This window comes from Saccostrea cucullata, unplaced genomic scaffold, assembly GCF_032062105.1.
Source record: "Saccostrea cucullata isolate Sc308-1 unplaced genomic scaffold, CSIRO_AGI_Scuc_v1 ctg4265, whole genome shotgun sequence".
In the NCBI taxonomy this organism is placed as follows: Eukaryota; Metazoa; Mollusca; class Bivalvia; order Ostreida; family Ostreidae; genus Saccostrea; species Saccostrea cuccullata.
Genome location: NW_026920667.1, coordinates 158396 through 173876, shown reverse-complemented (window position 1 = coordinate 173876; position 15481 = coordinate 158396). Strand labels below are relative to the sequence as shown.

At 33.4% G+C, this 15481-nt stretch overlaps 1 protein-coding gene across 1 annotated transcript in view; it reads right to left on the bottom strand.

Annotated features, from left to right (window-relative positions):
• Window positions 1-338: 338 nt before the first annotated feature.
• Window positions 339-15481, bottom strand: part of LOC134255093 (fibrinogen C domain-containing protein 1-B-like) — a 38520-nt gene continuing 23377 nt past the window's right edge. Inside the window, exons 2-5 of the mRNA XM_062737609.1 lie at window positions 4585-4721; window positions 3727-3823; window positions 3221-3385; window positions 339-580 (exon numbers count right to left, since the gene is read on the bottom strand). Coding sequence (XP_062593593.1) covers window positions 339-580; window positions 3221-3385; window positions 3727-3823; window positions 4585-4721 — 641 coding nt within the window. The remainder of the gene's footprint in view (window positions 581-3220; window positions 3386-3726; window positions 3824-4584; window positions 4722-15481) is intronic.

The following is a 15481-nucleotide window of genomic DNA, read 5'->3' as shown; positions in this document are numbered from 1 at the left end:
GTCACTGGGATATATCGTACCGACATAAGAAAACAAAGTACCATTGTTAATTGACAATACGTCGTCTATATACTAGTATCTAAATGTCGAGTTAAAGGCCATGGTAAGTGCTTTTGTTTAAAGAAACAAAATAATTTCATTGGTAGATCTGCGCAAGCCGATGTGCATGACTTATTTTTGACCAGTTTGACACACAGAACCTTATAATTTTTAGGCGACAAATAATAATGATTCTAGATACTGAGTAAGAAATAAATAATGCAAAAATGCTCACATTTGTGTATTTATTGAAAGAATCAATATCAGTATAAATGTCAAAGGTCTGTTCATACTTCAACTTATTTTGACCTGATCATCATCTGAGACCGTTTTAATGCCTCAGAGTCTTTCCATTTTCTCCATACCATGTATTCATAACCAGACGATGTGGACTGTGCATACTGTCCGTTAAGGTTGGCGATGTGACAGTATTTGTACCACCAGGCCCCGTGCCATCTTATAGCACAGTTACCAACGCCCCCATCATTGTCCTGGTCTTTAGTAGTAAATTTCATACCATTGTGATGAGCCAAACTGTCTCCTAGAACATTTAAATGAAAAACATTATGAAAAACAAGTCTATTAATTTTGAATAACGTAATGTTACAGTTACGGCCATTATAGTCATCAGAGTCCAGGTCATCAGTGTTATGTTATATACAGTTTAATGAGTCATTTTCTGTTATCTTTATCGAAATTGATAATGCACGTATATAAATGGTATTTTAGCAAATATACCTGCAAATACCATATATATCATATCGATATTGATTCTGATATAAATATTTTTAAAAAGTTATAAAATAACTAGTAAACTTATTCTTCACAGAACAATAAGAGGTCTGTTCCCTTTCTTCGAATTTTAATTTTCTTTCATATTGAAGATTTTAAAATAAAAGTTCATTTAAAGAAACAAGAAGCGACTAAAAAGTTTAAAAAGAATGAATCTTTTTTTTTTTTTTTAAATTGAAAATGACTTTGACCTTGATGAAATATTTAAGGTCAACGAACAAGGGTCACATTGCAATTAACCCAATGCCCCTACGACATATAGTTCTAAAGTTATAAGGTTTAATCTTTAGAGCAAAGACGTTAAATGGTGATGAATCATATAAAGGGTAATCAGATCATTTAAACTGAAACAAAAAAATTGTACATAAAGCCCCTTTAAGGCAGAGGTTTTTTAACGGGTGGTAAATTACGGGTGAGGAAAGGGCTTATTTTGTACAGGTGTAATGCCTTGGGGGGGGGGGGGGCTAGCAGTCTACCACAATGCTATAATACAAAGTACATTAAATAATCACAATTTTCATCGCAGCATTCATTGAGAGATAGAGAGTGAAAGAGGGAAAAAGAGATGATGTTATATAAGAAAGTGGGTGATAAATAATATAGGTAGCAAAACTAGTTTTAAGGCATGGTTCATTGATGTTAATCTGAACGTATGGAGCGCCGTTTTCATTCATTCAGAAAACCATGAATAGAGAAGCTGAGGTATTGACAACAAACTCTGTAAATATATTACTTCATTGACATCAGCAACATATACAGATTAAATATAAAAATTTTACAATCTAGAATTAATACAATGACAATACGATTTTGGTGACACTGTCAAACAAAACCATCTAGAAATTGGTTTACAACAGGACATTGCCAAATTAAATTATGTATTGTTTCTTCCTCTGCTGTTCTAAACTTAATCACTAACAGTCATGTTTACTTTAGATTTACTGTATTCTAATATTAAAGTCAAAAATCAAGATTTCATTCGGAAAAAAATTGTACCAAAGTTTAATTTTTAAAATATGTATTATATTACAATCCTTTTAAAATACATGTACTAAAGATATATTTAATTCATATACTATCAAGCTACAAATTTTCATAGTGATACAGTTTCTTTATATCACGTTCGGTAAACATCAGAGGATCAAAAGTTAATTTGAAGGTCTCCAAGAGTGCAAAACAAGGTGTACAGGGACCAGAAAGTTAATGCAAATCTAGTTCTAGCATCCAATGATAGACGTTCATGCACTTGATTGACAGGGATACCCAGACTATGCATTTTTGAAGTCGGCGCGTAAAACCTCTGCCTTCAAGACACTAGTGAAGGTTTCATATTTCTGTGGTCTACGATTGCAAAGGAGTAGCGATAACATTTTTTTCACACAAGGGGTTATAACTTTTAAAAGGTTCAATCTTAGAGGACAAGAATGAATTCGAAATGTTAGAAAGACATTAGAGATATAACAGGATTTCAATTTCTCAGTTTTTAGAATGATCTTATCCTTTGACCTTTAAATTAATTGCAGGATCAAAGGTCAATGAATCTTATGCAGTTGGTCCCATGTCTCCATGATTTCACATTTTGATTTTTCAATTTTTCGTAAAATTCAAAAATTTCCAGGGGCAATAACTCATTAAAAGGGGTCAAAAAAATCTTTTGTAATGATCAATGACACAAGAACTTGATTCGTTAAAGACTTTAATGAAGGTTTTGTACCTCTGCGGTTTACAATGGAGTAGTGATAACAAGGTTTTTCGTATATGGGGCGAGGACTCCGAAAGGGGTCATAAGTCATACTCATTGGGTAATTTTTCAAAATAACTTTTGATATTAAGAGTCAAGAATTAAATTGCTTTTCGATAAGTCTTTCGGTTCAAAAGGCCATAACCGAAAATTGATAATAAACACTAGCATTTCAAGAGGTCTTTGCATGGGACAAGGAAAGACCTAATTATACAAGGCAAGAGTCGGTATAGATTTATATTGGCACGAATAATAATGTAAAATGACAAACATAGGTGAGTAACTGTTGTTGCATTATGTTATATTAAGAGTAAGGATTTATTGTAGGGTAAAAATTAGAAAATCATTATATTTTTTAATAATCGTGATGCGATATCGAAATGATATCGACGGTAAGGCCAGCTTATGATATGAAAGTCCATGCTTACAAGTATTGCAAAAAAAATACGGCCACAAAAGTTATGACAAAAATTATTCGATATCGACACGATTTCTTGAGTATTAATAATAATGAATATTTAGTAAAGCAGAAAGTATTCTATTATATGCCGGGTATAAAGGTTTTTTTTTAATTAATCTATAAAAAAGTAATTCTGTCGATATTGTTACTACATCATGTCTTGAACAATGACAAATCAAATTACTAACCCGCTGTTCCGCTGTATCCTGCCACTGTCAGTCTATATTTATTGTCTTCATCTCCGATGTAAAATGTAGAATACACAGCGTAGGCCTTGTTTCCGTTATGCCTCTGGAGATCAATTCGGAGTTCTTGGTTTTTATCCTTTGTTAAGGTGTAGATTGCATCATTTCCTTTGAAAAATGTTTTGTATATTCGAAAATTAACAAACCTGAAAACTTCCATATTTTTCATTTTTATTTTATGTTTTTTTTTCACCGAATTCTATTGCAAAACAACTGTCTGTCTATCATATAATATAAATGGACTTTATCGGTTCTAAAATGTCTATAAAATATTATACATATCGTGGTTCTTGATTTGTATCCTTTGCTTACGTATGGATTGTGTCATCCCCCCTGTTTTCAGATTTATATTACCGGATCATACATATCAGTCAACCGGTGATGCACATTACTAGCTAGGTATCGTTCCGAACCCTGTCACTAAAACCTATGAAACTAATATTTCCTACCTATCCAATAATTCTTCGTGGCATTCCCAAATCCTTCTTTATACTCAATCCATGTCCTGTAAAAATCGACGTCACCATCCTGTCGTTTCTGAATGACCTGTAAACAGCGATTGGTATTTTTTAGTTTGTTTTCTTTAAAAATAAACTCCGATCACTATGTGTTCTGAAAAGTTCCAAGCTAGAAGAGTCACTATTAATCATTTTATACAAATGAACTAAGTGACAAAACTTGGTAATGCAGAAGTGCTTGCACATCAATGATTATCATTGTGTAAAACGGTTAAAGAAACAGACCTAAAACAGAAACTTGTGGGAGGTTTGTTCTATTGCACTGAGTACCGTAGATCTCTGAATCACACTAAAACTGCCCTTTATTGTCATGTTTGTGTCTGCCCCTCAAAGTCTGGTTTATGCTTTATTCAAGATTAAAGGTGGCGTTTCGGATGAAATTATTTATTTACATGCTCAGGCATGTAGACCTCGTCACACTCAGAAAATAGGCCTACTGCCATCATGATAATATTTTGTTTAATTTATTTTCATGAAAAGCCCTTACATCTGAAATTGCCAAAGAATTTTATACAATTGAAGTTGAAATAGCTAATAAAAAGAAATTTTAAGGTTTATTCAATAACCATTAAACCATTAACCATTAAAAAGTTAAACACTACTGACTATTCACCCCCGCCAATTCGTCGTCATGTCACAGTAGACAGTAGACAGGTGTCGTCGATGTTTAACAATGAAAATAAAACACACTACTCACCGTCCACCCTCCTCCATCTGTCGTCATGTCACAGTAGACCTCTCTCCAAGTGTTGTCGATGTATAACATTGACAATAAAACACACTACTCACCGTCCATCCTCCTTCTTCTGTCGTCATGTCACAATAGACCTCTCTTCGAGTGTCAGGGTAAATAACACACACGCCATCTTGTCCTTTCCTACTGGGGTTTCTTTTTAAAATCTCTGAACAGTCACTGTATATTTTTTCTATTGAATGTAAAGAAAAAAATCATTTATCAGTCAATCTGTTCATTCAACTGTTTGTACAACATACAAGACTTTGGAAAAGCTGAATTGAAAATCTTCTAGTGTTGTTTACAGAAGAGAATGTAATTTGTAAGAACGTGTTGATTTTTGAAAAAAGCAATGGAAGAGCATATAAATGAATATCAGGTCATAGATTTCAAATAAAAATGGGGACCAACAGGTTTTATACAAGAATGTTAATTCTTATGATCATTCTATTTTGTCACTCAAAGTTTGAATTCTAGAAAGAATATGTATTGCCACCATATATCAATAGTCCCTCACTGAGAATACCTTTCCGTATACAACAAGAAGAATTTTGGATAAGAAAACTTGGAACAACTATTTCCTATGATAATGACAATGTCGATACTGTTGGAAATCTTTTTACATTATAACAATGTTAATGTGATGGGGGTTTTTAATCATACACAGAGACGCAAGCGGGCATCGGTTTTTCAATGAAGGATATGGAACGCACAGTATTCAATATCAAAGTCCATAAAACAAAACTTAAATTGGAAGCGAGCTGCCAAGGACCTCTTAAATATTAGAGACGGGATCAGGTGGTACGGAGGAGTGAGGATCCCCCCTGCCGACCGATCACATCCGACGTGTGCTCCTTGTCACCATCAATTCAGTGGATAATAATTGATTAACAATTGGTATGAAAAACGTCAGTCAGTATTTGACTCAATGATAAACTATATTCGCTGACAAGTTCATTGTATCGAGCATAGACCGTACGAAATGATGACTTTGAACAAGACAGCAGATATTTTTGTTTCATCAACTTGCTTGTCAGTTGTTGATAACCAACTGTTAGATCTACATCAAAATCGCACCAAACTTTACTCTGTCCCTTTGAAACTAATGAAAACTCTCAAAACGCACAAATGTATTACATAACAAAGGCCTACGTTCTTTAACACATGTAACCACATTATCATCTTAGCTCTAAATTTTTTTTCCTAAGATTTTCCTACACAGGAAAAAGAATTTTAATAACAGAATGTCTTAAGAGTTAAAAAAATATACGCCTATGTGTGTAAAGGAAATTGATTGCATTCATTCATTAATGATTGCAGAAACCCCCTGATTTTTCTGCATTTTCGTTTCAAAACTCCTTGATGAATAGCTAGAGTATTTCATTCTTGAACTGATTTTTCACTCTATAATCATCTAAGTATATTTTCATTGTCTTCTGCACTAACTTACCTTGATTAATTTGATAAATAAATATGGAGTGGAATGTCAAAACATGTATTATGAAAACAAGAGCTTTAATTCTTTAATACAAGTTAACTCATTAACAAATTAGCTCTAAATCTTCTTATAGATTTTTACGAAGGAAAAAATTGTAATTACAGCCTGTCTGGAGAGCTGCGTTTCGTTAAAGACAATTTGATAGCATTAACTAAGACTAAGAAACACCAAGGAAATGAAATACTAACAAGTTCAGTGTAAGGTCAAGAATGGGGTTAATTGCTTTGAAAATACAATTTAATAGTTTCAAATAAAAAATTCATTTGCAAATAAAATATACGTACAATTGATTTTTAATAACTAATTGATTATGAATAAGGATGTTTTTCTATATACATTTCTATTGCAGACCCATATTTAATTTTTTTCCAAAATTTAAATGTCTATAAATTTTAGGGATATAGTTAAAAATAAATATTATCCGGCGTGTGGGGTTGGGTGTTTTATCTTCAGAAAACCTATTCATATATAAGATGTTTCTTTAAGATGAAACTGGATAAATTCTTTTTATTAATATTTTTATTTCTTGTTTATTTATTTTAAATTTGCATTTTTCAATTGTTTTACTTATAATCATGTTTATAGAATCATGAAGGTAAAATAATCAGTCATTGACTTTTTATAGACCTAATTTTTTAACGTATGGTTACTAGTACCTGAGGAGGGGGAGTGGTAGGAGTAACAGTGGTGTTATTTACCTGGATACCCTCAATACCATAGATTGCAAAGATCTATATACAAATACCATTACACAGGAAGTCTCTTTTAGTAATCAGGGTAAACATTACGTGTTTTGTGTTTAGTTTTGAGTGAAACTACGTAAACAAATTATTATAATATGAATTTTTTTTTTAAACTAAACGCATTCATCGTAATATTTTGAGGGGAAAAAGAAATACAGAGATATATATCGTTTTAAAAATTGTTTTCGTTAAATTAAAGAAAAATCACGAGTAAAACTACGAAGCAATAATATCTATTTATTCTTTTATCTTCAATAAAAGAAATCACCATGATTAAAAAGTCTGAATATTGAAATAAAAAAAAAAATAATTATTCCATTTATCCGTCGTGCATGTGAACATTTCGATCGGGATCGGAAAAGGTTTTTTTGGGGGGTCAACAATGATGTCCAAAATATACAATTTTTTCGATTGTCCGTTTGTTAACAAAATTTTATTGTAAGAAAGATCTCTTTTCAGAATCGATCACTATTAACTAGATCTATCTTCACCTTTTCATTACGAATATAGACAGACGCTAGAGGAAATTCAATTATTAATTTTTGCATAAATTACAGAACTACATCGTGAAGATTGTAGCCATTTTACAAAATAAAACATCCTTTTAAAACTATGGCGTTAACTATTGCAAAATATTTCTTACATAACAATTCTGTAAAAAATAATTTTAATCGTTGGACGTCCAATTACGGCAAATAAAGGGGATTTTCTGTGAACGGTCTTTTTTCTACAGGTATCGTGGACGATATAACTTTTTTTTATGTTTTTATAATCTACTTTTAATTATTTTTTTAAAAATAAAATTCAAACATATTGGAGTTTATCTAACCAGCGTGTATACAAGGTGGGTACATGAAAGTGTTTGGCGTGCGACAATGTAATTGCCTTCAAAACATACAAACTCAGATTATCAGGTAACACAGATAGCTGATCTGTCAATCAAATTAGAAGCTTTTGTTTTTCAATGATTGACAGGCGGTAAATTATTGATCTTGAATCGGGTAGATTTTGGGGGCAATAACATAAAATTGGGTATTTAAGCGGCGGTTAGCGTTTCCGCCTATCGCTTTATGGCACGTAACCAATTTTTAACGCAATTTTTATCGCTATCGGAAACTTCCTTAAGGCTCTACCTATCGACAGCGGAAACTTCAACAAAGCGCTACCTATGATTTGTTTACTATTACTCGGCGTAATATGCCATCTGGTGATTGACAAAATGCAGTGTACATGTATCTGTGTGTGAAGAGTGGCTATTATGCCGGATTCTTATTAGTAACATTATATACCACAATATTGAAAATACTTAGAACAATAACTTCAAAGACCTAGGAATTAGGTACCTATTATAAACTCGGCAAATACTGCGATCGCGATGTCTAGTAACTTTTAGTTTATTCTGAAAGTTGAACTATATGCATTTATTATACAGCACCCCACATGAACAATAAATATTTGACCAAATTATACTATTGGGCACTAGACGGACAGGTTCATTGCTGACTAGAGGGATTGAAGGTTAACGACTGCATTACATCGACGAATCTGTCGATCGAGTTTGATTTTCCTTGCCAAAGTATTAAGGCATACCTTTTATTAAATTAAGTTATACACGAAAAAAATATGACCTATTTTTAGTGTACATTTGAATTAAATAAAAACAGATTTTGATGGATTGGACAAATTTTCTTTTCACACGTTTTATTTGATATCAATTTTGCATGGATAGAATGAGTATGTACCAAAAACTTAGCATATCTCCCCATATACATATTGTGGAAGACTTCATAATTCATAATATTTATAAACAGAATTACTCAGTATCAGTATCAAAATACAGAATGATCGGTCTAAAAGAAAAACGGACCCCTGAAAGTTTCGGTGCATGGGAGGAGCAAGAATCTCTGTTGACAGGTCACACCCGCAGTGAGCCAAACTAAAACTCTCTGAATTTAATTTATTTACCAATTCTCTTTTTTCTCAGACTAGCCAGCCAAAGATCTACAGTGTTCCAAGTCTATTAATTTAAAGAATTTTGAACAAACTTGAATCTTCAATACCAGAGGACGCTTCTACATGAGTTTCATCTTTCCTGTCCCAGTGGTTCTTGAAAAGAAGACTTTTAAAGATTTTTCCCATGCATTCTTATGTTAAACTTTAATACCATTTTGTATTAATATTATATCCTTCCATCGGGGGTAATAATTTGAATGGCTAGGAAAAAGAAGAAATCAGTTTACTATTGAAAAGTTTAGATTCAAAAGTTAGGCCCCGCCCTACCCCCGGGGTCATAATTTGAACAAACTTGAATTTACACTACCTGAGGATGCATCCATATAAATATGAGCAATTATGGCTTTGCTATTCTTGAGAAGATTTTTAAAGAGTTTTCCTATATATTTCTATATAAAACTTTGGTCGGCCATTATGCACCCCCTACCCCCGGGGTCATGATTTGAACAAACTTGAGAATGCTTCCATATAAATATGAGCAATTATGGCGTCTCTGTTCTTGAGCAGAAGATTTTAAAAGAATTTTCCTATATATTTCTATATAAAAATTTGGTCGTCAATTGTTGCCCCGCCCTACCCCCGGGGTCATGATTTGAATATTTTTGAATTTACAATACCTGAGGATATTTCCCTATAAGTTTTATCTTTCCTGGCACAGTAGTTCTTGAGAAGAAGAGTTTTAAAACATACCACCAAATTTTCACTAATTCTCAATTATCTCCTGTTGAATGAGGGTGTGGCCCCTTATTTGAATAAACTTGAATTCCCTAGACCCGAGGAAGCTTTGTTGCAAGTTTGGTTGAAATTGGCTTAGAGGTTCTTGAGAAGAAGTCGAAAATATGAAAAGTTTACGGACAGACAGACAGAGGGACAGACAGACAGAGGGACATACGGACAGACGGACGGACGGACAGACAGACGGAGAGACGGACGCCGGACAAAATGTGATCAGAAAAGCTCACTCGAGCCTTTGGCTCAGGTGAGCTAAAAATGAATCTTCACCACAAGATGATGCTTCTATATGAGTTTCTACTTTCCTGCCCAGTATTTCTTGAGAAAAAAGATTTTTAAAAACTCTCACACCCTATATTTCTATTTTAAACTTTAAAACCCCACATCCAGGGGTCATAATTTGAAGAGACCAGAGGATGCTTCTACTTCAGTTGCATCTTTTCTGGCCCAGTAGTTCTTGAGAAGATTTTTTTGGAATAGTTTTCCCAATGCATTTCTTTGTTAAAATTTGATACCATATTGTGGCCTCTCCCTACCCCAGGAGTTCATGAATTGAACAAACATGAATCTTCACTACAAGAAATTGCTTCCACATAAGTTTCATCTTTCTTTGCCCACTGGTTCTTGAGAAGAAGAATTTTAAAGGATACCATAAATTTTTCTAATTACTAATTCATAATTATCTCCCCTTGGAATAAGGCTTGACCCTTCTCGTCAACAAAATCGAATCACTTCACCCAAGGATAATTATTTTGTGGCAAATTTTGTTGAAATTGGCTCTTGAGAAAAAGGTGAAAATGTGAAAAATTTGCGACAACGACAACGACAGACAATGGACAAATTTTGATCAGATCTAATAAGAAAAAAAAGTATGTGCAGTAATCGTCACTGACACGCAGAAAGGTGTTTATTAAAAGAGCATCAAAAATTGATAGATTAAATGTTTAAACGTCTCATTTGAGAACTTTTCACTCATGGATAGATGGCTCCTGGTTGAAAACCACAACTTTTGACTTAAGGATGTTTCTTACGGCAGTGGTAGAAGTGAGGGAACTGCTTCGCATCAATACCTTTCATGAAGGAAAACTCGGATTTTAAGGTTTTATTCAAGGACTCTGGGTGCTTAAGGAATGAATATCATTACCTTTGTTAAAAATAATAGATTTGACGCGATGCCGTTAACTCTAATGAATAAAATCCAATAAAATGTTATTTGAACCTACTGTTGTAATCATCTTTGATAGAAATGTGTGAAGCATTTTATATGTTACCTTTTAAAACAGGTACACAGTTCCCCCTAAGACAGATTGCATCCTCGGTACAGGCATGTTTTGGACAATCGGCCGCCAGGTGCTAAAAGTCATTCAGTTTAGTGTGATTTCTGATTCAATATTTGATCGAATTGCTTTTTTCTAATTATTTTCATATCTGATACATTGCTTACCTTCGGAAAATTTTCCCTGTCAACATGCATGATGCTGCCTCCGGTCATGAGGCTACTGACTTTTTTGATTGCGAATCTCGTGTTTAGTCGGCATATCTTTTTTTCACGTATCCAATCCACTGAGCGACACAACTCAAACTTGCTGCAAACCAACTTACATAGTCCAATGTCAGCATTGGTTAAAAGGTTAAAACCGGGTACTGAGGAATTTTCATAATTGCTAACGATTAAAGTTTTGGGATCAAAGCACTGAGAGTAGCATGTCTGAAATAGAATTAAGGTTTGTATAACAAAGTATAAACTGATCACCTTAGGAATAGCTACTGGTTCCATTTTAACGGTTTTCTTCGTCGCTCTAGCGGTTACATGGTGCGCACCACCAGGATGATAAGCTGTTTGAGATTTCTACACATATATATTAATTACCCACGTCTGTTAATTTATGATTGATGAGGTGTCACGTGATAGTATCATTTGTGTTATTGATTATGAACTTGAATATTTGTTAACGATCTTTATTTTAATTGTTATTTATATTTGAAACTTTTATATATTTTTTTGGAAATAATAATACTTGTTCTTAAGATTTTATCTGCTATCTCTTTTAAAATCACTTTGCAGAAAACACAGACAGAGATCTTCTATTTGTGTTTGTATCTCAAGCAGATACATAACCTCGAGGTCGTACAATTAATGTTACATTCTTATTTAGACATCTGAGTAGTAAAGGATCCACTACACATGATGTACTTATTGTTACTCTTCGTTTTAACTAGAGAAAAGGTATTAAATGTTGAATTATATGATTAAAAAATAAATGACATAAAGTCAAATCCATCCATGCCGTCTTTGTTTTTAATTTGCTAATGTCCTCACCAAACATAATGAGAGAAAAGAGGTTAAAAGCACAAAATCCAGTTATATTCATTTTGTATTTATAAATCCTATTCAAGTGTGATGTAACAAAATTTATGTCTGCCGCATATTATTATTTTCCGTTTAAAAGGATGTTTAACTACTTTTAAAGGGGGGAATGTAATCTACATTAATGAGAAATTAAGATAGCCTCCCAAAAAGAGAAGAATTTTCCCGACACCATATTTTATTTTAGGAGATGTGTTAAGGTCCATTTTCGAGTGAGGGTGTTGGGGTTAGAGTGGAGGGGATGTAATTGCGCACTAATCCTGCGAGATATGAACGTCATTGACATTTAGAGACATGTAACTACTCGACCTAGTACAGAAATTCTTCTCCAGGATATTTGAGGATTTTCAAAAACCATTTTTTCGTAAATTTCAAGCATTTCGAATATTGGACTATAAGACTAGACAGAGTAACATTGATAAGGATCTCCTCGTTCTTTTAGGTAGTATCCTTTGGTCAGACTTCTGTACTTTGTGAAATCATTTAGTTTACTTGTAATGTTCATGTATCAGAAAAAAAGTTACCTAAAGCAAGTTGCGAAATACTAAAAGACACCAGTATTTAAATGGTGTTTGAAAACAACTCTAGTGAAGAAAAAAGGAAATTTTTCAAAACTGGTTATCAAAACACTATGGTGAACAGAAAAAAAATACCTTTTGGCGTATTACTGTGTGCAGACATTCTGGTGAGCTCTTAATTTTAGTAAAATACATGCAAAATAGAACTTAAATAAATTATGACAGAGAAGATCCTTAACAATGATTGTTAATCGACTTTTTTAATATCGGTTCATCGATGAAAATTGTTCGCAAAATTTTGTCAATTTTGTAATAAGCTAACATCTAGCTATTTGAACATAGGTGTTTTAAATTGCTGCATGACATAAAAATTATGTTTGAGAAAATTTTAGATGAACCTGATGTAAAAGATGTTTGATACCTGATGTTTTGTTTGAAATTACAATTTTTTTTGTCAGTGGTTGTGTTCAAGGAACATATTTTATAAAAGAAAAATAATCTTTTACAAAATATAAGTGTATTTTAATAATCATTATATCAACAGTATATTAAACATAGATTGTCAAAACCTATAATGTTCTACTAGAAAAATAGATAGCGCAATAACATAAACGTAGAAGGAGAAATGCCAAAATGGCATGGGCCTGAAGGGCAAAGCTCTCCCTTATGATTGTATACTATTTAACGTCCCTCTCCAGAATATTTCACTGATATGGAGACGTCACCATTGCCGGTGAAGGGCTGCAAATTTAGGCCTATGCTCGGCACTCAGGGCCATTGAGCAGAGAGGGATCTTTATCGTGCCACACCTGCTGTGACACGGGGCCTCGGTTTATACGGTTTCATCCGAAGGACCGCCCCATTTAGTCGCCTTTTACGACAAGCAAGGTGATACTGAGGACCTATTCTAACCCGGATCCCCACGGGGATTCTCCCTTATGTAACAAGTACGTATATGAAAAATATAGAATATGTTTTGTAATCTACCGACTCTGAACAACTAACACATTCGCAATTTCTCGGACCTTTTCGACTACAGGAAGATGCAATGGTGCAATATCGGACTCAGTTACCAGTTCGAAATGATATTTTTTGTAACTTGCCATCAAATAATGCATTAATATTATTATGCACATAATATGATAGTATTTGATTTGACTGATTGATAAAAAAAAATCTGGGTAAGTTCATGGTCAGGTTTTATTTATACATGTTAATGCCGTCAGAAATTATAAATACAATGCCGAAAAAACATAGCCTCAAAGCAGAACAATATGCTTGCATTTTTTTTTTTGGCGACAGTGCAAGGGGGGGGGTGTCCTTTTATATTTTTGGAACTTGTGAAGATTTACAAGGCTTATGATATCCAAGTCTCTCACATGGGAATTGAATTGAACTAATACTCTGTAAAATAAACTTCATAAAATATAATGAGAAAACAAAATGATTCGATTGATGAGAAAATTTTAAAACTAACAGTTATAAATTAATACCATTAATTTTCTAATATGTTAACCTCCATACAAAAATCTGATATTTCTAAACTCAGCTAAATCACACACAAGAACTATTATAAAACAATCTCATTTATCTGAATGTATATTTAGACAGGAATAATTATATGGTATTAATGTTTAAACCTTCCCTGACAAACTTTATAAAATAAACTGCATGACTCATAAATATTACATGATATGGTAATTCTTGATTTATTTATTGGAAAATCTATTTGAAATGAGTTAAAAAATTACAACGAACCAATTTTGATCGAAGTTCTTATTAATTTGGAAAAAAACCCTAAATTAACTCTGAAAAATGTGAAAGAATACAAAGTTATGTCACAATAAGTCGCGCATGTGTTACATGTAATAAATGGTACAGGTGGTATATTTGAGTGACAGATATTCTGTTTTGGACGAAGACAGTCTGTGACAAAACGATTTATCTCATAAAATCAGAAAACTAAAGGACATAGATGAAACGCAATTTCAGGCAGATCTAATCCAATTCAACGAAAGTGCCATCAAATATGAAAATTTAGAAGATACAGCAAAGTTTAACAATTCAGAACTCAGAAATATTTTAGATAAACACGCTCCGGAAAAAGAGAAAATTGTTACTATTCGACCTTCCCTACCATGGTTTACAGAAGAATCGCGTCTCCTTAAAACACGTTGCAGGTCAGCGGAACGAAAATGGAGAGGAAACAAGACCCCGGATAATGACCACGCCTTCCGATGTGCTAAACGAGCCTACAGGAAAAATCTCAGATACAATAGGTATCAGCATATTAACTCAAACATAGCCGAATGTGGAAATGATTCTTCAAAAATGTATAAATTAATATTTGGATTGATTGGCAGAAAAAACTGCAATCCCATGCCGCCTAACGCCAGCGATGCATCACTGGCGGAGGAATTCAGTTCCTTCTTTATGGATAAAATTTTAGCCATTCGCAAAAGTTTAGACGATTTTGAATAATTTGACCCAAACTTCGGACTTAAATGTACACAAGAGTTTAATACCTTTGATCCTGTTTCAGATGAGGATGTTTTACGCGTTATTAAAAGTTCTAAGCCCACTACCTGCCCAACTAACCCAATCCCGTCAAAATTAATAAAACAATTTTCTGATGTGATATTGCCAACAATTGTTTTCATAGTTAATAAATCACTAACATCTGGTTTATTCGCTAATGAATGGAAAACTGCTATAGTTCGACCCCTGTTGAAAAAAAGTGGGTTAGATGTGATTTTGAAAAACTACCGTCCTGTAAGTAATTTAAGTTTTATATCAAAAATTGTGGAAAAATGTGCTCTGAACCAATTTATGAAATATCTGGAATCAAACAGATTGCTACCTAGCTATCAAAGTGCGTATAGAAGAGGGTTCAGTACCGAAACAGCTCTCCAGAAACTGTCATCAGACATTCTGTGGAAAATGGAAAAACAGGAAGTTACTGCCTTAGTCGCATTGGATCTCTCTGCTGCATTCGACACAGTCGACCATGCCATACTTAGCAACGTGTTAGAAACTACTTTCGGAGTATCTGAAGTGGCTCTGCATTGGTTTCAATCATAC